The sequence below is a fragment of the Drosophila arizonae genome, chromosome 4, assembly GCF_054131065.1.
Source record: "Drosophila arizonae isolate 15081-1271.41 chromosome 4, UAZ_ARI_1.0, whole genome shotgun sequence".
Classification (NCBI taxonomy): Eukaryota; Metazoa; Arthropoda; class Insecta; order Diptera; family Drosophilidae; genus Drosophila; species Drosophila arizonae.
The window spans coordinates 12,594,473-12,618,176 of NC_142924.1; the positions used below are offsets into that span (position 1 = coordinate 12,594,473).

The 23,704-nt window shown below is 43.6% G+C and overlaps 3 protein-coding genes across 3 annotated transcripts in view; 1 reads left to right on the forward strand and 2 right to left on the reverse strand.

Moving 5' to 3' along the window:
• Window positions 1-16,752, reverse strand: part of sfl (N-deacetylase and N-sulfotransferase sfl) — a 56,053-nt gene extending 39,301 nt beyond the window's left edge. The window contains exon 1 of the mRNA XM_018008385.2: window positions 15,837-16,752. The gene's annotated coding sequence lies outside the window, so the exon portion shown is untranslated. The remainder of the gene's footprint in view (window positions 1-15,836) is intronic.
• A 112-nt stretch (window positions 16,753-16,864) lies between these two features.
• Vps8 (vacuolar protein sorting 8) lies at window positions 16,865-21,225 on the forward strand. Its single transcript, XM_018008474.2, has 4 exons — window positions 16,865-17,112; window positions 17,171-18,484; window positions 18,535-19,389; window positions 19,449-21,225. Exons 1-4 carry the CDS (start codon window positions 17,020-17,022, stop codon window positions 20,889-20,891), a joined length of 3,705 nt encoding a protein of 1,234 aa, XP_017863963.2. The 5' UTR covers window positions 16,865-17,019; the 3' UTR covers window positions 20,892-21,225.
• Window positions 21,216-23,675, reverse strand: Bulli (regulator of MON1-CCZ1 complex protein bulli). Its single transcript, XM_018008475.2, has 7 exons — window positions 23,540-23,675; window positions 23,005-23,482; window positions 22,553-22,945; window positions 22,235-22,493; window positions 21,782-22,181; window positions 21,522-21,726; window positions 21,216-21,458 (listed from the first exon to the last, which is right to left on the reverse strand). Exons 1-7 carry the CDS (start codon window positions 23,645-23,647, stop codon window positions 21,379-21,381), a joined length of 1,923 nt encoding a protein of 640 aa, XP_017863964.1. The 5' UTR covers window positions 23,648-23,675; the 3' UTR covers window positions 21,216-21,378.
• Between the last annotated feature and the right edge of the window lie 29 nt (window positions 23,676-23,704).

Here is a 23,704-nt window from a genome sequence, read left to right on the forward strand (position 1 = left end):
TGGCAAAGTTGAAGCTCAGAGCTTAGAGATTTGTTAATGAAAGATGCCGGACTTAAGCCGAGACTCCATTCCGGCCGGGCCACAGCCCGATGTTGGCCACACAAAAACTGAAATTGCATTTTTTTTTTTTTTTGGTTTTGTTTGCTGCTGCGTTTATTTACGAAACGAGCTGAAACTTTTGGCTAAAGTTAATCGATGCCAGTTGGCTAACCAAGTTGCGGCAAATTGACCGGAAAATGTTTACCAATTGCTAACGGAACTCTGCACGGCAAAGCTGAGATTTGGCCAACGACTATCGATGGCCAGCAGCTCCATATAACAAATTAAACAGCTACCAACTTCAACTGAACAGAAAAAATAATATGGGGGAAAAAATCCAGGGAAAAAAAAAAAAGAAATTGTGTTTTATAGCAAAAGTTTTATTCGCCGACCCCGTTGACATATATTGATAAATTTTTTTATTATTATTTTTTATTTTTATTTTATTTTTTTCAAGTGCCAAAAGTTTGCCAGGCACTGGAAAAGTTTTGTGCATTAAGGATTGCCACGGCGCTGGGACTGATAGCGAGCGAAGGACTGCACGCAGTAATGGAATTTATGAAATTGTATTTTGGCAGCCAGTGGCAACAATGGAAATCGTTTGAGTTGTTTGCCCCAATTTGGGTCAATGAAAGTTGCGCTTTGCTTCAAAATCAATTGGATTTTCATAAAGTTTCTCGCACGAACAGTAGCTTCCCCTCCTGTCCCCCCCGCGCATACAATGGGCCGTTGTCCGCTCAAGCCAAACATCCAAAACATTTCGTATTGTCAATTTAACTTTGTCACTTGTCGCAACCCAAAGGGATAGATTTTTGCCGAGGCAGGAGGCGGGTGAGCAGAGACTGCCCCTAAAACCAAATGGCGGCCATTAAACTACCAATAAAATTCGCTATAAATAAATTGCAAAATGAGTCAAGGCGGTTGACATTTGTGGCTGTGATTAGGCTTTGGGGATTGGGGATTGGCTGGCTGTCAAACTGGCTGCAAAAGTTTCATAAGTGCAACAACAACAACAACAACAATTGACAGCTGCTACAAAAGATGGCGAACAACAAAAGGCCTGCGTCGGCTTGGAGTGGGTGGCTCTCTGTTATGGCTCGGACTTGTCTGCACCGCTAACATGGTTAGGCAGACAGCACAACAGCCAGCGTGCACCACCCAACCACCCAGTCACCCGAACAGCCAGTCGACCAACACAGCATATTGTTGTGTTCGACATGGCTAAAAAGAATAAAAGTAAAAAAAACAGCGCAAAATTGCAGCGCAGGAAGAATACGTAACCACAGCAGAAGGCCACCAACTATTTTAGATGCCAAAAGCGAAGGCAACAACAACAACAACAAGAACAACGACAACAACGACAACAGCAACGATTGCAACGTTTGCATGTTGCATGCCGCCAGTGAAAACAATGCCAAAGGCCATGTGTAAATATGCTTTGCAATTTTTATGCTGTTTTTTATATACATACATACATACATACATATATATTCAGTCAAGGTGCCAGCATGCGCACAGTGTGAAAATTTTTAGAAATAAAAAAGAAATAAATGAATGACAGACAGATTTAAGAAGTATTTGCATTGGCTGAGAAATTGTGGAAAAATGGCTGGAAATATTGAAAAAACTGACAGCGTGCTGGGATTATTTATGATAAATTTGCAATCGATAATCGAATATTCTTTAAATGATATTAGCATAGTACATATTTGACAAGGCGAAATGATAAAGTTAATAAATAATAAATATAGTAATAAATAATTAATATTAAGATTTTTGAGACCCTGCATTTCTTACAACATTTTGAGCACATTTTGCACAGAACACACCCATTGTATTTCACTATTTTTAGTACTTTTTAATGGCAGCACCACAAAACAACAACTAATCGCTGGGCACAACAGCTGAAAGGCGAAACTTTTGTTATTGTTGTTTGCTCAACATTTTTTTTACAGTTTTAGACAGTTAACAAACAAAAAACTAAATAAAAGCCGATTTTGTTTTTGTTGTCAGAGACAAACGCCGCTGGGCCGTCGCAGCGATGAAAAAAAGGAAGCAATATGTAAAAGAAATCAACTTGCAACTTGCAACGCGTACTTCGCTAAATGTCACTGACCGAGAAATGCACGGCAAAAGAGTTGCAAAAATCTAAAGCAGTAGAGCATAAAATAAAAAAAAAAATACCCCAAAAAAAAGGACACACAGCAGGCGGTTTTATTGCCAGTGGCAGGACACCAGCAACAATAGACAGTACAGGACAACAATGAGAGGACACACAACAGCAACAACAACAAGACAGTGTTGCAAGAAGCCGTTGTCAGTGCTGGCCAAAACGAATCCTTTTGGATGGCAAGCGCCACTGACACGCCAAGTTCAGGCAGCACTCAGTCCAGGCAGCGAATCCACGTGCCCTCCATCTCCATATCCTGGCTCATACATAACCAATGTCCATGGCACTTCATTTTGTTGTTGTCGCCACTCGACGGACCAGTCAACGAGGCAACTTGATTGTTGGCTAGGATTTGCTTTGTTTTCTTTTTTTTTGTTTTGTTTTGTTTTTGTTTCTCCTTTCTATTCGTGGCCTTTTCTTGTTTCTCATTCGTTTTGTTGTGTTGTTCTCTCGTTTTCCTATTGCATTTTGTGATGATTTGGCAAATTGAATTTCAACTCAATTTGCCGGCTAACGACAATGGCTAATTAGTTCAACTTCAACGCTGAAAAGTGTGCTACGAAAAATTGCGAGACATTTCTCAACGCCCACGGCATTCTCTAGATTTTACACAATCCCCAACAATTGGCTAATTGAAGCTGCATATAGTGTAACTTCTAGCTGAAAAATATTCGCTAAACTATCCATCAAGTTAATGAGAATTATGCAAAAGCCAATGCAGGCAGACAGCGATGCCAAGCCACCCTCGCAAAGAGGAGCTAAAACGAGCTTCAACATGGCAGACAACATAAGCCAAAGCTCAAGACATCATTGACTCAGCCGTCAAGCTGCCAATGAAGGCATTAGTCAAGCCAAAGATGAAGGTAAGCGTGCCCATCTATATATAATTTAATAAACTCTCTAACAAGCCAACAAACTGTGAAGTTACTTCACATTTATTTCGAATATTAGTATTTCTGTATATTGAATTAGGATGGGAGAATTCAAAGGAAAATCGTATACTTGAAATTTATATTCGCTTTAAAATGTTTAGAACTTCGAGAACCAAAAACAAAACAAAAAATTCCCGATACATATATTGCCAAACGATAGCAATCAAACAAAAAACCTTAATTAGCTGCAGAACAGTGGAAAACTTCTAAACTTTTATGCTGCCTCAGCTAACTTTGTTCCTATTCAAGACGTTCTTCTACAGAGAGTTTTACCAAAACAACAACAACAACAACAAAAGGAAATAAAATAAACGCGGCGGCAGTTTTCTTCTCATATTGGCTGCTGTTTTCAGCTCATGTACACAAGTATCTGTGGCTTCTGTGTGTCGGATGGGAATGTATCTGTATCTGTTTACAGCTGTAGATTCGCCTTTCATGCTTCAATAAATAAAATGAATTGAAAAGCTGAAACAGGGAGCGGCAGAATGAAAGAGAAAGAAAAATGAGAGAGTGAGATAGAGAGATTGAGAGTGGGAGTTCCAGTGACTGACAGAGAAAGAGGGTAAAAGGCTGCGTTGTAGCAGCTCAGCAGCAAGGATAACAGATTAGTTGAGCTGGCCAACGGACTAGTCCTGTCTTTCAATGCGAATCAAAACATTTTGTTAAAAGGAAACACACACAGACACATACATACAGACAGATAGCTGGAGAGCCAAGCTGGCAGTGCAGGCCTATTCACACTGATGCGCGCGTTTATCTGCGGAAACGGAGATACGTCGTACGTGCTGAGGACGTGGCCAGGACATGCCCACGACGCGAGCTCTAAACTGGCAACTTTATCTACCCTTATGCGAGTGCCTGTGTATGTGTGTGTGTGTGTGTGTGTGTACGCATTTGACAGCCAACTTGTGTGTAATAAAATGTAATAAAATAAAACTCACATATTAGAAATGTTTTGCTAGTTTTTTTTGCTTTGCAGATTTTTTTCTCGCTACGCTTTTTTCCTTTTCTATGGCGCATAAAGAACATTTTGTAGTTGTTGCAGTTGTTGTTGCTGTTGTAGCTGTCAGGCCATAAATGAGAAGATGCCGGCTGTGCGTGTGGCTAGTTTTGGCTTAGCATTAGCAAATATTACGCATACGCACTGTGTGCGAACATCTTAGCCTAATGACAATCACAATCAAGGATAGCTCAGATTTTCGTTCCTTTTGTTCTCTCTTCCTTTCTTGGCACAAAGCCACGCAAACGAGTCTTTTATGACACATTTATAGGCCATTTAATGGCGACCAAATGACATCCAGCTGTCAATGAAGTCATTCAAATGTATTTGGGTACGTTTGCGTGTGTGTGTTGCTTTAGACTTTAACATAATCATAGCCACATCAACATCAACATAAAAACACGAAATAAAAATATATATCTGTTATATGATATGTACATGAACGATATCTATTGACACTTTAGATTTGATTGCTTTTTTCACACAAATAAATTTGGACTATAATTAGTGCGGCGCACACGTATCAAATGAAAATTGAGTTGCTATGGCTAAAAATAAATTGAGCAGCAATTAATTATTTTTATATGTATGTATGCATATTGTTGTCCTCATTAAGTTCATTCGCTTTGTCATTTCATTTCAGTCTCACAATTTTTAATGGCACTTTAAACGCCATCGAAATATCAAACAAATAATAATAATAATAAACTGCTGCGCCGCCTGCTGCTGCTGCTGCGCTGCCATTGCCTTCGTACCTAGTCAGGCCATTAATTACATAAGTTCTTCATTGCAAATTGAATTAGCTTTTGACAAAGTGCTGCATATTGATTTTCTAATTGGCCCCGTCACAGCGGCCAAAGAGCCATTAAAGCAATTTTAATGTGTGCAATTAATGCTCTTTAATGCAATTTTTAGCAGTTGACAAAGGCGGGCAGCAAGCAGCAGCAGCAGCAGCAGCAGCAGGCAGATAGAAAGAGACGGAGAACGCGGGACAGCTTTGGCTGGGGCAAACAACAACAAAATGGCGTCCAGCACAAACTTGGCTGACCATTAAGTTAATGAGGGTCATTGCGGCAACGTGTTGTTCCTTCGCACCTTACCACCAGATGCGAATGAAGCGCACACACTTTGCTCTCTAGTGCCCGCCTGTTGGGGATAATGACGTTAATACTATCGTTTCGCTGCTGAGTGCTGGGTGGCTAGAGTGGGCGGTGGGCGGTGGAGCTGGTGGATTGGGAGTGACAGTGGTAGTGGAAGTGGAGGCGTTGCTCTTTGTAATGCGCCCACTTCCGGCGAGAGTGAAGCCACATCAGCGGCAAACGGAAACGGAAGCCAAACAAATATGGCCGACGCACGCTTGGCCAGACAAAAACGACAATAAAACTTTTTAATGCATTTTTAGGCGGCACGTGGGACGCGCCAATGCACAGTGGTTCGAAGCGCTCACTTTTTTTATTCGTTTTGTTTTTTGCAAAAGTTACCAAAATACAAGTTTACTTCAGGTGAATAGGGCTTTGATAGCTACAGGATATTTATAACATATTTCAATTCATTTGACATTGTCTATGGAAATTTGTTTTATATTTATTTTAATGACAGCTTTAGTTAAGGCTTATGGGAAAGAAATTATAATTAATAATACTACTTGAGACATAAATAGATGATTAAATTTCATTAGTTTTCTCCTTCACTAAAGCCTGTCGGCCATATCTCAGAGCTGTTAAGCATATGCCTATAAATAATTCTAAGTTTATCTCATATTTAATATAGCAACATTTTCGCTCTCTATCTCTGTGGCTCTTAGAGCCTAGCATGCCATCAAATATTTCATTTAATTAGTGCACATCAATCAACATTATTAATTTCGCAACCACTGTGCCAATTGTGCGTTCCGTTTGGTTTTATGTTTCAGTTGATTCATTATTGCGTCAACCTTTGCACTCACAGTGGAACAACAAATTTTCATTTCTCTCATTGAGTGCTAAAATAAATTTGTGCCACGTTCTTCTTCTTCTTCTCTTTTTTTTCTGCATTATTTACGCCAATTTATTTTTGAAGGTCTGCTTTTAATGTCATCTCGATGCGAGAAGGTTGAGCTGGGAGCTGTGTAATTTTAGCTCTGATAGGAATGATGTGGATAATGATGATGATGATGGCGATGTTGATGCTGCTGATGATGATGAGTTACAGCGACGGGCAAAACAAAGCAAAGCCAAATAGAATGACAGCTGAAATGTCAGTTGAGAGCGACTAGGACGTGGACCACACGACAGTAAACAGTACATAATGGCAATTTAAATGGCATTTTTAGTTGGCTTTTATGGTTGGTGCATGACCCATGCCACATGCCACATGCCGCATGCCCCATGTCGCACACAGTACACAGTCTATAGCATGGAGTGGCATGCGATATTTGATCAATAACTTGAATGGGGGGTTAGAAGATATTGACTTTGCTGGGGGTTGGCAACATAATAAAGTGGATATGTAGCAAGCTAGACATCCGAGTGTGTGTGTGTGTGTGTTTGTGTGTGTATGTGCATCCTGTTTTGCTAGTCTGCTTGGTCGGACTGCTGCTTGTGCTGGCTTTGCTGCTGCTGCTTTAGACGTGGCTTGTTTGTGCCGCCTTTGCTTTGGCAGCAAGCCGCATTCATTATGAAAGGCAAACAGGATGGCGCTGGCAGCAGGACGCAAGTGGCAGACGCCAGGGCCATCAATCTGTTAGACTCGTGCTGGCCGGGCTTGACTCGCCTGACTTTGCCTCGCACTCGGCTAACCGTTTTCGCACGTACCATGCGCTAGATCAAAGGCAACATCAGCCGTGCAGCCGACGCCGCCTTCAGCCACTCGAGAGTTTGCCTGGGCAAAACAAAAGCTCTTGGCGCTGTCTCAAGCGTTATTTATTGTTAACGAAATAGCCGACGCCCCACGGGCCGCACAGGTCCTTGGCACAAGTCAAAGGCGGCGTTGCCAGACTTACCAAAAAAAAAAAAAAAAAAGCAGTAGCAAAATAACAGCAAAAAGAAAGGAATCCATTGCCAGCCATAATCATTTTAGGACCTAAGGGAAGGCAAGCCAGCCATGGGGTTTGGTTGCGTCTGGCAATTAATCAAACGCTAAACACCACAACACATTTTGTGGTTTTACAAGCATGTTAAATGTTCATATTGTTGTTGTTATTGTTGTTGCTGCTGCTGCTGCTGCTGCTGCTGCTGCTGCTGCTGCTGCTGCTGCTGCTGCTGCTGCTGCTGCTGCTGCTGCTGCTGCTGCTGCTGCTGCTGCTGCTCTTGATAGCAAATTAATGCCGTTAGACGCCTGTAATCTCATCCTGGCCTGGCCTAGTCGAGAATGTCCTGCCTCGGCCCTCACTTGTCTCGTTATTGTTTCAATTGTTTTGGCAGCCTGCCCGTTGACAACAAAACTAAATTAACACGCACACAGCCAATCGGCCAATTCTCTTCCTCTCTCTCTCTCACTCTTTCTCGTGTCTCTTGCTGAATTTGGCACATTCGTTCCCTAGACAGGCAACAGGATGCTGCTCAACGTGCGTCTCTCTCTCTCTCTCTCTTTCCTTCTATCTCTCTATGTGTGAGCCAATTGAAAGCAGTCAAAGAGCAGCAGCCGGATTACAATCTATCAGCTGCAGCCTGCTCGGCGCACAAATTTTGGCCCATGCAGTGAGTGGACGTGGACATGGACATGGACATGGACACAGCCTCGTCCTGTTCCAGGCGGTTGCCCATATCCTATGCGGCCTTTCGCCTGCACTCCGCCTGTCGCATTGCAGGCTCCGGTTCAAACGGTTTGTGTGTTAAATCGCTTTTTATTGTTGTGTACATTTTTGGTGTGTGCGACATACATGTGTGTGTATGTATGTGTGTGTGCGTGTGTGTGTGTTTCCAATGATTGGCATCGGTTTTGTGCTGTTCTCATTTACATAACAATACTCGTGTGTGCGAATGTATGTGTGTGTGTATGTGTGTGCTCGGTGGGCAACTCTATTACACTTAAATTGCGTTTTAAAAAGGGCACGAAACCAACTGGGCTTTTCGGGAGTGAGCCCTACATGTAACGGATAATGGCGGAAGCTGTAGGCGTGGCTGACACGCGCAAACAGACAAAGAGTCCTTAGGGGAATTGCGCACACATGTGGAACGATTGCGATCTCCTTGACATTTCAAATATGATTGCAATTAACAACGCACGCAAAAAAAAAAAAAAAAAAGGTGCGACAGCCAAATCTGATAGAACAGCTATAAATAACTGTGAATAATGTTGGCAAATAAATCAGCAGCAACGAGACGGCCAATAAATAGATGAGATATGGTGCGGAAATCATAAAAAAGCGCTGATATATTTTCTTTTTTTTTTTTTAGATGTTTGGCAAAATATATTGGAAAATATGCAAAATTGGCGCATTGAAAAGAAATTGAGCAAAAGCTCTCTGGTTATAAGCAGCGAGATTCTGCATATTCAGCGCACAGTTTTTTGACATCTATCAAATAGATATGCAATTAAAAAGCATCTAGCTCTATGCGCTCTGCATGCACACAGCCATCCATCATTGCAGTCTGTTGGCTTCATTTCCTAACGATATCCGGAATGTTGCAAGCGCCCAGCAGATAATGCGATATCGTTTTTTGCGCATATCCCGTCGCTGGCACCGGCAGCTTTCCAGTCCATTGATGGCCAACCAGGCCGGTGCAACGTTTTACAAATTGACTTTATGGTGTGCATAGAGCCGCCGACAGGACGAGCACATTCCACTCTCCCTTCTCCCTTTCCTGCCCAGCGCTGCCCTGCCTGTGTGATTCGAATGGGCGACAGCTTAACGCAAAGTTTGCAACAACTAAAATGGCGACACATAAATGAACAGTAAAATGCTTTAGCAAACGGTTGGCCAACTAGGAGAGGGGCAGGTGGGAGGTGGGGGTCCGGCTGACTGCACGTCACGCACACTTTATCCTTCATGGCGCTGCAAACGAAACATTCGTTCGTTCATTTGGATTGCGTTAAAGGCAAAAATCCGGATGCGGACACAAACGACAACTAAATGCGTGAAATGTCAGCGGACTGTGACACGCCCATTGCCCACTGTCCCTCTCCCTCTCCCTCTATCACGTCGCACTCTTGGCACACTTTTTGCGTATTGGGTGCATTGGCTTTTGCAGTGGGCCAGGTGCAATTCGACCGAGCCACCACAACAACAAGAAGCCCGAGCGTTTGCAATTTGCAATTTGATTTCCCAACGACTGCCGCCCGCCGCTCGCCACCCTTTACTCATTCGTAATGCGTTTTACAGCACTGAAAAATGTTGTAATTAAATGCGCAACAAACAAAAGTTTTGTCAGCGTTTTTCTGGTCATTTTGTTAATTGATTTTTGCCCACAGTTTGGCAAGCACTGCAGTGCCTCCAAAACTGTGCGCTAATTTATAGCCAAGCCGCATACAGAGAACATAAATAAATAAATGCATAAATAAAATTGCACTGGCAACACAGGCAGCAGCACCACCAGCAACACCAGCAGCAGCACAAGCACCACAAAAATTCATAAACATAATAACCAAGGGTAGGGAGAGCGTGAGAGCTGCTGCTCTTAATGCTGATGTAGGGTATTTGGGGCGCTTAAGCGCCGGAACAAAGCAATCAGCTGCCCCCATGCGTGGCGTCTCCGCACACAGCATATAACATAAATAATAAAAATAAAAAAATAAATAAAAAATACACACACAGAATTGTAAAAAAATATAAATAAGAATAAAGAATATGTGTATGTACATATTTATGCAAAAAGCACGATAGCAAAAGCAGCGGCAGCTGAGGCAAAACTTTAGCCACGCCCCACACACGCACACACATAAACAATGCGCCGGCTTAGCTGTGAACATTTATTTTATTTTTATGCCATTCCGTTTTGTTGCTTAAGCGCAGTGTACAAATTTTATTTAAAAAAAAAAAAAAAAAAAAAAAAAAAAAAAAACAACCACAGCAGTTAGACAAAGGCATGCACATGCCTTAAGAGCAACAACAGGGGGGTCTTAGCAAGGCGACCAAAGGAAAACTAGATGAAAAGACACAAGGGCCACAAAGGGGCACAGGGGGGGCGGTGGGCTGGCCGCAGAACAGCGCGTAAAAATCCGAGTGAAAAATGTGTGCGAAAAACGGCCAAACTGGCGCATCCTGTGGCCAGCTGCGGTATGTGTAGAAGCAACAACAACAACAGCAGCGGAAATAAAAATACCAACAACAAGAATGAAGAAGAAGCTGAACAATTGCAGCAGCAGCAGCAGCAGCAACGGCAGCTGGCAAAATCGTCAAAAAACGCTGCTAAAAGACTTGGCAGCATTTTAAATGTAACACAAACTGCACAGCGGGAAACAGGGGGAACGGGACGGTCCAGCGTGAATCGGGTAGCTCGTATTCCAAGTGTGGCAGTAATTGAGAATGAAGATTACGAGCTAAACATAAAAGCTCATAATAGTAGCAGCAACAACAACAACAAATAAACAAAACAAAGCAAAACAAAGCAAACGCAAACAGCAAAACACGCAAAAATGCTGAAAACAAAAATCTCGTAAACTGCGGCAATTTACGGTACAGCACGAACCAGTTCGTGGACCAGCGTAATTTCTGTGAACCGATTACAATTTGTAATACCTAAAATATGAGTCGTAGCAGAGACAAAAAAAAAAGGAAATGAATTTACTGAGAACGGGAACTAGCTTGCAATAGAACCAGCTGAGTTCTATGAACGGATTGAACATCAATTATCAAATACTTAAAATGAAAATATTAGTTCTGGAAAATAGTACTATTCATGAAAGTGGTCGTATCCTTAAAATAGTAGTATTTATGAGAAAAGGACTATACATTCAAATAGTAGTGCGATTGAGCATTAAATGTTGTATAACTAAATGATAAAATATAATATTTTAGAAGCAATTTAAAGTTAAGATTGAAGAGTTACTTCAATTCAATTCGGATAAGTTTTGGAAAGGAATCAGTTCTATCTGTTATGAACTAGCTCACTGTTGAAAGCCTTCCTTATTTAAATTTTTAATTTATTTCCAGCCACAAGGTTTTATTTCAAACTTAGCTATGTCAATCTACTTTCAATCTCCAATCTTATAATGTCTCAATATAAGCCACTCTACTACGACTTCTCATTTTCCACAGACTCTACTCTAAAATCTCTGTTTAACTGCAAAATAATTATTTTAGAGCGAAATTTTCCATTAACGCCTGCCTGGCTGCGGGTCGCTGCTTTTTTGACGGCTCTCTGTCACTCGGATCAGCCCTGAGCGCAGCCCATGACAGCTGGGACAACAGCAGCAGCAGTAGCAGGAGTAGCAGCAGCAGCAGAGCGGCAGCAGACGGCCACAACAAAGCAATTATTAGCACAGTCATTAGCAGCATACCCCATCGAACACCACCGCCACCACCACCACCACTAGAGCAGCGTGTACCGCGCAACCACAGCTCCGAACACAAAATGTGTGGCTCTGCTAATTAGCTGGTCGAAGAACATAAAGCTTTTCGCTATTTGAATCGATGAAGGTACACAAAACAAACATATTTACAGCGCATCATATATATAGCTGTACATATACATATATAGTTAGTATATATACATGAACACTCCTAGATAAATATGTATATATTATATTGTAGCTGCTGTGCTCATAATTCCTGCTAAAGCTTGTTGCAAAATGAAAAAACTTTGTATATAAGAATATAAGAGCGAACTTGGGTTTTGTTGCAGCAGCATTAAGCTCGAGGGGGCGTACGTAAATCCAGTTAATCGCTTTGCTTTAGCGCGTTCTGAATTAGACTGCAGAGGCACTCAGTCAACCCCAACAACAGCGACCCACCCACAATAGCCTCTCAGTTTCTCAGCCTGTGGCAGGTTCATGTCCTGGCGCTGCTTTTCATACGGCTTATTTGGCATTTTGCCTTTTGTCTCGCCAGCAGATCATAATAAACAGCGCACAGGGCACAAACTCAAACGAGAACTGAAACAGCGCTCGGCTCTTAGCTCTGAGCTACTTCAGGCAGGCATCGCATCATTTTGTGTTCGCATTAAGAAGAAGACAGCGAACCAGTTTAAATGCCCCCGCCAAGCGCTTCTTCTCTAGCTGGATTGTCTGGGCGGGCAAATAGTGACTAAGCCGAATGCATTTTCTACTATGATGAGGCATAAAGGCCGCAGCAGCAGCAGCAGCAATTTCAGCTACTGTGCAACATAAGCCGCAGAAAAGAAGATTTCTTAGAGCACCAGCCGGGGCAAGTCGGGCCAGGCAGCCGCAGCGCAGCAGACAAAGGAAACAAAAGCCAGCCATATTAAAGATCATTATGTGAAGTCCAAAGATCGCAATCAATTTCCAGTTGATAATTTACTCTTGAATTGTACTCAGGCAGCTGGAAATAGCCTTTCAACTGCAGCTCTTCAAATGTACGAGACTTCAGTACTAAGCAGCGCATGCCTCTGCATTTAATAGAATTTCCAATTAAAAAATATTATTTTACGATTATTTCATTACGAAATAAAAATAAAGAAAACAATTTAAAAACAAAACTCAAGTATAATTAGAATCTCATAAAAATATTGCAACTGAACGATCGTGACTGTCAAAAGTTGATAAAGCTCGAAGATTTATATGCAAAACCTGTTTAGAAAGAGCTACCTACATCTAACTTAAGCTGAACAGAAAATAAGTAATAATAAAATTAGCTTAAAGCAATAAAGTTTACGCTCAAATTGTTCGAGTTTGATAATCTAGTAAACAAATGCTAAAACTTTGCATATAGAGAACAATCCAAGGAAAAGATTGCACTCTGAATTCTTTGAATGATAAATAAGATGTATAAGATCTTTTATATTTATATATAAGAATTATACAAAATATATTTGAGGTCTTAAAAAAAGCAAAAGATATATTATAAATATGCTTTTAAGCAATTTCTTTCAAATTTCATTTTATTTTTGCATATACTACGATTCAGTTTACAGCACAAAAAGGAAAACAAAGCATAATATTTAGAGAATATAATGATATAAATACTATATTATATACATGTAAAAAATATATATATTCTTATTATTATATTTGTATTATTAGCACTAGCTAATCTAAATTCTACGAAATTTGTATACAATATACTTCATTCACAGCTTTATTTTTCTAGATCTATATCATCTGAACTTATCAGAGAAACCACCCAACTTTGTTGTGCTCAAATTAATGTATGAAAAAACTGTGCAAAAAGCTAATTTTTATGACTGTTTTAATCAGTGTATATAATAAGAAATGTTATCATATCGCCAATTTGTTATAGAGAGGAAGCAAAACGAAAGTCCATTTTGGCCAAGCGACAGAAGTTCTGGCAGCATCTGTGGCGCCTCAACCTGAATGGGGTTTTGATATCAAGTGGGCGCTGTCAGAACAATATGTTGCCAGCTGTACAATGGGCCACTTAAGCGACAACAATAAAAAATCATTAGAATGCCAATGGCAGCCTGTGGCACAGGATGCACAGGACGCACAGGAAGTATGTATGCTAACCCTAAGCACAAGCTTGCAGCACGTTAAGCACACAAACAAGCACAGAGCAAGAGAGCTATAGAGAGAAAGAGGGAGAGATAGATAAAGAGCGAGAGGGAGAGCGGGATACACGCCCACGTAGTCAAGCGGCTCGCCTGGGCACTTCATAAATCTACAAGGCGTATGAAATACGAGTATCCTGTGCTGAGTGCAATAGCCAATCATGTTGCATGCTCCAAGGACCAAGCGGCATGTAGAAGTTGCAAAACAAAAACTTTCTGACATTGTAACGAGCACTCTTTTCGCTCGAGCAGGAGCCGGAGCCGGAGCAGGAGCAGGAGCAGAAGCAGGAGCAGCAACAGAAGCTGAAGCAGCGGCACACAGGATATACACACAGGACACAAACATACAATGCACGATTGCCTTTGATTTATTAACAAGCCGTCGTTTATCATGTGGCCAACAATGGGTTAAGGCCTGAATTATAAGCACCAACAATTGCAAAAATTTGTTCGACTGCAATCGCTGAATCAGAAACACATCAGGAACCACCATAGCGCTCCCTCTCTCTCTCTCTCTCCTCCTCCCTGTCTATCCTCATGCATAAACAAATCATCTAAAGATAAACAAAACATTAGTTTATGAGAATGTGTGTCTGGGTAAAATTTATAGAATGGGGACGCAGCCAAGTTTATTGAAATTAAGATATTTTCCCCAGACAGACAGAAGGAATGAAAAGAGATATAGAAAAGTTTTTGATACTAAAAACTAACGGCATATGCTCATAATTCATGTCGGAAAATTTTGTATATTTGTGTATTTGTTGTTCATTCACTTTTATGGTCCCTTCTCCATAATATTTATGTGGCTGTCGACCACGTTTTGGGGAAATATCGAAATCGGCATCATGAATCTAAAATCTACTATCTAGAATCTGAACCGGTCGACGGCGCATTCTGGCGTTAAATTTTCATGTGGGCGTGCAACACACACGAGCGCCAAGAGAAGCCCAAAAACAAGTTGAAGGAGTTGCCGTTGCCAAAGTTAACGTCGCAGTTGGCGTCGCAGTCGCCGCGTGGGTGCCTGAACACCAAAAAGATAAAATGTTGACCAATAAATTTACTGGCCATGAAAGGCAGATGAAAAGCAAAGCCATGGCTAAAGGAGCACAAAGCGAAAGCACAATGATCAACACAAAAAGCCAAACAACTAAAGCAAGAGAAATGCAACGAATACTAAATGCCTTTCATCAAAGAGATCAGGAACTAATATGAATGAAGTAAATATGGTATCATCGATAAATTACAATAGGCAATGTGATCATCAATAATAATTAATAAATATAGAATGGTTTGAAAAAGAAGTTATAAAATTATTTAAACAGAATATGGAAATAATTTTAAGAAAAATTTCCAGAATTTTAACTCAATTTAAAAATTGTAATATTTAATTTTAAAATCTACACATATTTAACCAATTCCAATAAATTAATTAAAAATTAAAATTATTTTAATTTGCTACGATCATTAATTTAAATATCGTAACACGCTAATATTCAATTTCCATCTAATTTCATAAATTCCAACGCCAAAACCAAGTACCGTTACAAATCAATTCAACAATCGATCATATGCCACGCTCAGATAGGGTACAAAAATGTGGAAAAACTAGCGTATACGACATATTAAAAAGGAAGATAAAAAGGGGCTACAGGGGAGTGGGGAACGTGTGTGTGTGTGTGTGAGTGTGTAAAAATGCTCCAGAAATGTCATTAACGTGCTTTGCTTTTGATGTTGCCTTTGTTGTTGCTTTCGATGTCGTTGTTGTTGTTGCTGTTGTGTTTGCTTATCTTGACAAACGTAAAACGACACTGCAAGAGCGAGCGTCTGCACTTTTGTGTAAGTGTGTGTGTCCGTATACATTTCGAAATTTACCTGCAAAGGCGCCGCTCTTGGCTCTTACTAATTGATAAGTTTCTATTTATGTGGAAGTCTCTTCCGCTCGCTAGTTAACTGTAATTAACTATGTAAATTTTGACACTCGGTCGGCGCAACATAAAAGCAACACACAAACTCCCGCACGCATAGCACACAGTTATTTTTTTGTATTTGCGTGCTAAAGTGTATGAACATAATTTGAGTTGTGGGCTTACCTGTCGCATCTATGTTTCAATCAATGCACGCGCACACACTCGCACATGCTGTTGCTGCTGCGCTGCTGCTGCTCTGCTCTGCTCTGCTCGCCTACGCATGCATCAGAATCAAACACAAACGTGTTGCGCTCAGCTGGCCTTGCAGCGAATGAGCTGCACAAAACACACGGCGCAAAAAAGTTATCGTTTTGTTGTTGCCGTTGCTGGCGTTCTTGTTGTTGCTACTATGTATATTTGGCACGTGAAACGGCATCAGCTTCGGCATCGGCATGCGGCTGTTTTCTTGTTGTTGTTGTTGATGTTCTTGTTATTGTTGTTGGCATTTTTCAAATTTTCGCTTACAATTGTGCCTTTTTATTTGCATTTGTTTACGTCACTGCGCGCATACACATTCACAATAAACGACTGACGCGCGTACATTGGAGAGAGTAGTGCAAAAACACAAACAAACAGCAGCAACAAAGCAGACAACCGAATTACAAACAAACGCACACGCGCAGCGAAATCAACAAATTTATATATACTCGCATTAACAATTGTATTTATCAGCACCGATTAGTTCAATAGGATCTGCAATTTAATTTGGTAGCGTCTCTGTTTTCTTTGCGTTTATTTTTATTATTATAAATTTTTTTGTTTTTTGTTTTTGGCTGCGCTGCGACTCATGCAAAAATCGAAGTTTCCACGGCCGCTTCCATAGCGCTTTGTTGCTTCATGTTCTAGCTAGCCATTTACGCAATTCACAATTTCGTATTGCCCGCGGGCATCAATTATTATTGTTGCTTCACGCACATTTCTATTGTAAGTTATGCATTTAATTAATTTTAATGTTCAATCACGGGATTCCCGTGCGCGATTGCGGATACAACTGGCCACGATAAAGGTTAAAATGGAACTGATGAAAGAGAGAGATGAAAGCAAAAAAAAAAGACCTGCGACGCTGAACTGGTTCACAGCTGACTGAGAACCATCACTGCCAGAGTTGCGAAATGAACACCTATCGATATGCATCTACCGGCGATATATCCATCGACTGAACAGAAAGTGGTCGCTAATTCAGTAAATATCGATAAGATGGTGGGCGTACAGACGTTCATTGATAAAAATTAAGATTATAATTATAGATTGTTAATATAATATTGACAAATTTAAAGTAAAAACCGAGAGAGTACCGTGTGTAGACATGGCTCAGTTGAAGGCACCTTCGCTGCAATCGCTGCTCGAATCAGATCGCGGCTCCACGGACAGTTTGCAGCTAGATTTAGAGTTCGAAGGCGTAAGTTGAAAATGAAAACAAAGGTGATCTCAATTTGATTACGACCCTTGACATTTAGCTGGACGATGTTGAGTTTGCCATACCACCCACCGATGTGCTGCCGACTCTCGAAACGGTGCTCAGCGAATTCGAGGCGGACTCCGACGTGGCGTCCGAGCTTGGGATGCCGGTGCCGAGGGCAACGCCAACGCCCTCGATAGGCGAGGATTGCGGTGTGCGCGGTGATGGACGTGGCGGCAGTAGTTCCGGCTCTATAATGCGATACACCCTACTCCATGGCATCTCCGCCCAACTAAACTCGGCCGCCGAACGCGTCAATGCTGGAGCGGCGAGTGCCTGTGCCGTTGCAGCTTACATAGCCGTGGGAACCTCGCACGGCCACATACTCAACTTTGATGTAACGCAAACGCTACGCTGGGCTCACCAAGACAAGCATAGTCAAGGTGCCGTTTCGACCATGGCCTTCAATGCGGACTCCACACGCCTTCTGGCGGGTTTCGCTCGTGGCTTGGTCACCATGCTGGACACCCAAACGGGCGATGTGCTGCGTGAGCTGTTCGACGTGATAACGCCCAACAGTGGAGTGTTGCACGTCAAGTGGACATCACGTTCCTCACTGGCTCTTTGCGCCGATGCTGGCGGCTCTGTGTGGTCGCTGAGCTTTACTCGCAAACTGGGCATCAGGGGCTGCAGCTCACGCTGTTTGTTCTCAGGCGCTCGCGGCGAGGTGTGTGCCGTGGAGCCGCTCATCATGGACGCTCATGGACGTCATGAACTGGACCAGTACTGCATTGTGGCCTTGGCCACGCTCTCGAAATACTTTATAGTCACAGTGCGTCCACGTCTGCGTGTCATCAAGTTCCATGCGCTGCAAGGCCCCGCAGATTGCTTGCCTCTGCTGGCGTGGCATATGGTGCTTATCCAAGCGGCGGACACCACTCGCTCCGTGGATCCCGTCATTGTCGTTGGCCGTGGCAATCAGCTCTTCTTTCACCAGCTCTTTGTGGCCAATGGACGCATCACTTTGCTGTATCTGCGTCATGTCCAGCTGCACAGCAGCCTCCTCTCCGCCCATTGGCTGGGTCCGAAGTGTGTTGCATCGCTGGACACGTCGGAGATATTACATTTGGTGGATGTACGCTCTAGTCGGGAGCTGGAGTGCATGGATATGGCCAATGCTGGTCTGGTCTATGGCTCAGCGCAATTCAAGGGTCTGGCCACGGGCGGCAATGTCTCACCCGCCTTCGCCTTGGCCGGCACCAATGCCTGCTACAACTCCGTAGTCTCGCGAGGCACACAGCTCTATGTGCTCGGCGCGCGCTCCCTGCACATCATTGGAGTGCGGACCTGGTCGGAGCGCATTAGTTATTTGGTAAATATAAAATCTTTTTAAATATAGAGTTTACTAATTCAATTCTCCAGGTGAAGAACCATCGCTGGCAGGAGGCCTGTCAGCTCGCCTTGGATGGCTACGTCGCCTCTGCGGAGCGTCCGCGCAAATGTGCCCAGGCCAAGGAGCGCATCATAATGCTGTTCAAGGAGTACGTAGCCAATTCAGCGCGTGCGCCCGATTACTGTCTGGGCGCCATTGTCAATTGCCTGATAACCATTGGCGAACTGGATCTGTTGTGGACGCAGCTCTGGGAGCGGCTGCACAACAACACGGAGCTCTTCTTGCAGCACATCTCTGAGCACATTGAGCAGGAGACCATACACAGCGTCAATCCGGTCATATCGCAGGCTCTTGTGGACTACTGGCTGCAGCAGTCGCCTGCCAAGCTGGAGCAGTTGATCCTAAAGCTGGATTGGATGTGCCTGGACTTGAACCAGGTGCTGAAGGCAGTCAAGAAGCATCAGCTATATCGGGCGCAGCTCTATCTGAATGCTTGCGCCTTGAATGATTACACCACGGCGTTGACAGAGCTGTTGCCGCCACTGCGGCCGGATCAAACGGATCTGGGCAACTGTCTGCTGGTTTACATATCCAGCTGCTTGGCCGGCCGGCGCTTTCCAAGCGGCGATATACCCGAGGACCAGGTGCAGCAGGTCAAGCATGATGTATTGCGCTGCCTCACCTCCCAGCACTCGAGTTCCAGCCCCGTCGATGAGCTGCCCTATCCATATCTGCGCGCCCTACTCAAATTCGATACTCGCGAAACCCTAAATGTCATCTCGTTAGCTTTCCAGGAGCGCGAGTTCAGCAACGAGCTGGGCTACTCCCATCGCAAGCGCATCATATATCTGCTGCTCGAAATCATGACGCCCGAGAATGCAACGGTGAGTGCGGTAAATGAATTGAGAATCTTATGGAGTCTCAATTTAATCTCGTTTTGCAGTGGGCGGAGATTGGCTGCTTGCTGAATTTTATTGCTCAGCAGATATCGACGCAGTGCCTGCCGCGAGATAAGCAGCTGCTGGAGCGTGTGCTCAGCTACCTGGCACAGGAGAGCATTGCCAACGAGAGTACGCGCCAGCATTCGGAACGAGAGAGCGCCTGGCACGAGCTGCTCTCCAGCAACTGCCTTGCTGACATCAGCAGCGACGAGGAACAGCTAGAACTGGCACAGAGAGCACGCTGCTACTATGTGGTAGAGTATTTACTGGAGAAGCTGCAGCGCTACGACAACATGCTCGATTGCCTCATACACAATCCGACGCGGCATGAAACGATGTTCGCCTACATGGAACGTCATGTGAACAACAGCGAGCGCATGATCTATCCACAGCTGCGCGAGCATCTGGGAGAACTACTGGAGATTAATGCTACGGAGACGACGCGCATCATTGCATTGCACTATCCGGGCAAGATTATTGAACTGGTGGATCTGCTTCATGGAAAGAAGCCGCTGCTCTTTCGCCTACTGCAATGCCTCAATGAGAGGCACTGCGAATTGCAGCCAATTCAAATGGAGCTGCTACTCGAGCTTTACTGTAATTTGGAACAGCCTGATGAAGTGCTTGAATTCTTGAAGAATAGCGCGGGATATCGCCTCAATAAAGCCGTGGACATTGTGGAGCGACATCAGCTGAAGCGAGCCGTCATCTACCTGTACGAGCAGCAGGAGTGCTATGCGAAAGCCTTTGACCTGTCCATGGAACTGTTGCGCGCAGCCGATGTGAATGCAGCTGAGAAGGAAGCTAAGGAGATTGCAGAACTCTTGGCACGCGCTGCCCCGACGTTGCCTGAGAAGGAGCTGGAGCGCTGCTGGTTTACCCTGCTGCAGTATATTCTGCCACAGCAGGAGCTGCAGTCGATCACCAAGTCCATGCTGCACGAGGCCTCGCAGCACATTGATCTGCACAATCTGGTGCAGCTCATCATGAACACCCACAATGTGTCCAGCAGCTTTGGCGACATCAAGGATCTGCTGATGAGCATGCTGATTAGTTCGCGCCAGGAGACGGAGGCGCTGCGCCTTGCCGCCGATAAGCTCTGCCAGAATCTGCACACAGAGTTCGCCGAGCAGCGGCATCTGGCACGTCGCGGTCTCTGGGTGACCAGCATGCGCTGCCTCATCTGCCGTCAGCGTCTATATGACCAGACGCCGGTTCTCGTGCTGGGTCCATGTGGGCATGCGTTCCACGAACGGTGTTGGAGCGAGACAACAGCGTTGCAGAAATGTCCACGCTGTGAAGAACCGCTGCCCTTTGAACCGGATGATGCACAGCAGCTGTCAATTGTTCGCTTGCCATGCCCCAGCCAGCATTTGCTAAAGAGCTCCAACACCATGGAACTGGGCTCGCTGCAGTTGAAAGCGCCACCCAGGCGCTTCTGCTAGAGATAATAATAATGCAATAATGCATGTAAATTCCTAATATTTTTATGTACGTATATTCCATATTTATATATTGCCATTGTATGTAATGATCGTACCTCTTACAAATCGTGTTTGTGTAAGTGTAAATGCAACGTCAAGTATTATGTGTAATCATCCCGAAAGGTGCGACTGTTCCAGATGATCTGTGTATAGCCTAGCATTGCTAATTCTTAAATGCTAAATACTTTGTCAAGAATTCAGTCTAGAATTGATGTTAAATAGTAAAAACTTGATAAAAGATGTCACATGTTTGTATTTATGCACATTCGAAAATATATATATACATATATATGTACACTATATATTTATTTCTATATAAATCGTATTCATGTTATATGTTCATTTGTTTATTATAATAAGCTTAAGCTATTTGTAGACTCAAGTGTGAATACCCCAATTATTAGCTAAATCACAAAATAAACTGAACAAATCCTAGTAAACAATGGGCTCAGCTCGTCTGCAATTTATTGGCGCTATCCGGAGGAAAAGTATTGTTATAATGCTGTATAAACTCCGTGCATTGCTCGGCTAAAAATGTTGGGATTGTAATTAAAAATGAATTGTATAAAAATCATACAAATTCTCGTTTACCTTTAGGAAATGCCAGAGTTTCGTAATTGCGCAAGTTGCGCATCTGGAAGAATCTGTAGACGCTGTGAAAGATCAAATCATCTTGAGTTTTGTATGCCGCCTCGAGGAACTTGCGCGCCGGCACCTTGTCAATGCCCAACGAGTTTTTGGCCAGACGCAACGCATCGATGACCTTGCCCTGACCCAGCATCACCTCGATGATTATCTGCAATATCAAATCGTTAGATAATGGTTAATCTGGAGTAAATAGGAGTAAGTACCTCGTGTGCCTGGATCTTGCCCAGCATATCGATGGCCATCTGGGATATAGCCGAGTCGACATCGGAGTGAGCCAGCAAAAAGCACGCCACAGACTTGGACTCCAGCAGCATGGAGTAGCTGACCAATCGGCGCAGCGTATCAAAGCTGCGATTACGTATCAACTCGCTGATTATCATCTTGCTGAGTTCCTCCTGGGCGGATATGTTGTATTTGTTGAGGGATTGCAGGTACAGCATGAACACAGTTTCCGCGAAGGGTCGCTCGGCAATGGGCTGAAATATTTGCACCATATCCGATTGCTCGATGAGCACAATCGGCGGTGCAGTATTCTTAGTGGTTGTGCTCTTCACATTCGCAGGTAGCGCTGTTTGATTCTGTAGCTCCATGTGGACCCAGGAGCTGAAGTGGAATAATATGTAAGTCTGCAATTTACTTTAATGTTGCTCACTTACGCATAAATCTTGTTGATCTTGTCAAAGATGGTCTCCAGCACAGGCAGCAGCGTGCCCTTATACTGATCCCCCATCAGTTGCTGCACCACCTTCAACAGCATCTGCTTCCCACTGCTGCGCTGAAGCAGGAATTCGGTGAGACGTATGCGATCGGAGATTAGATTGCACAGTGGTTCGATGGACAGATTTAGGTACCACATGCAGCCCAGCTTGGCATCAATGACGATATTAGGCTGGAAGAGCACCCAGTTTGTGGAATCTGTAATTGGGAAGGGGGGTTAATAAGGTATATATAATACTTATGCTTTAGCAACATACAAAGCTCGCATTGTAGAATTTGTCCATCGGGCGAGAGCGAGGGTAACTTGAGTGCAAATGGTTTGATTGAGCGTCCTGTCGTAATGGGCGCATGGTAGGTCACATTGTCGATCACCTCGCCACTGAGTGCAATGTCAAAAAGCAGCGACGTCGCCGTAGCCTGGTGATGCACCACTATCAGGTTGTCCACTGTATTAATGGCAAAGCGTCCAACCAAACTGAGACGTAGCACATGGCATTTACGTGGCGCCAGACCAGGGCCGTTCAACAGATGCACTTCGACCTCCATCATGCCTGTTGTGCTGTTGGATTGCAGTATAAGCACGGCCAGCACACCATAGACTCTACCCAGCGTTACTTTGCTCTCCTGGACCTCTCGACCCGGATTACCCACTAAAATAAAATGAAAATTAATTGGATTGTAACTAAGCGAACTATTTGGAGCTACTCACAATCCACTTTGGGCAGCTTGGTGATGACCTTCTGTTTGATGAGCACAGGCACCAGCGTGTTGCCTTCGGTGGTGCATAGCAAGGCCACATTGGCATCGCAACACCAAGCGAACCATTTGATGCTGATGCTTAGCGCCTTGATGGAGCGAACTTGTCGCTTCTCTGGCACAATTTGAAAGATTTCCACGCCTGTGTTCGAGATGAGCGCAAGCTCGCGATTGTGCACCCACACAAAGCCATAAATAAGCGTTTTCACTTGATGCGTTATAATGTCTTGGAGCAGTGGTTGCTCGCCCTGGAAGCAAACGAACTCTACTGCATTTTCCTTGCGCTGCACGGCCAGAATTTGATTGTCTGGTGAGAACTTAATGGAGCGTATCGCACCGCCGCGATCACTCATGCAAAATGATATCACAGTATCCTCCACAGGACCTTTTACCACGACGCCCGTGGCACCACCCGAACGAACGGCAAATATCTGAAACAAAACTAAGCTGCAGTCCGCCCAATTACACGTTGTTGTTATTCCTCTTACCTGCTTGTTTGAGTCATCGAAGAATACATTTGTGAGTTGGCTGACGGCGTCAAAGCGTATAAAATTGCTAGAGAGCTCAATGTAGTGTATTCCATTCGGCTTTTCCATTGTTTTTAAATATTTTTCTATTCAGCACAAGAATTTCAACTAGTTGTCCACCCACAT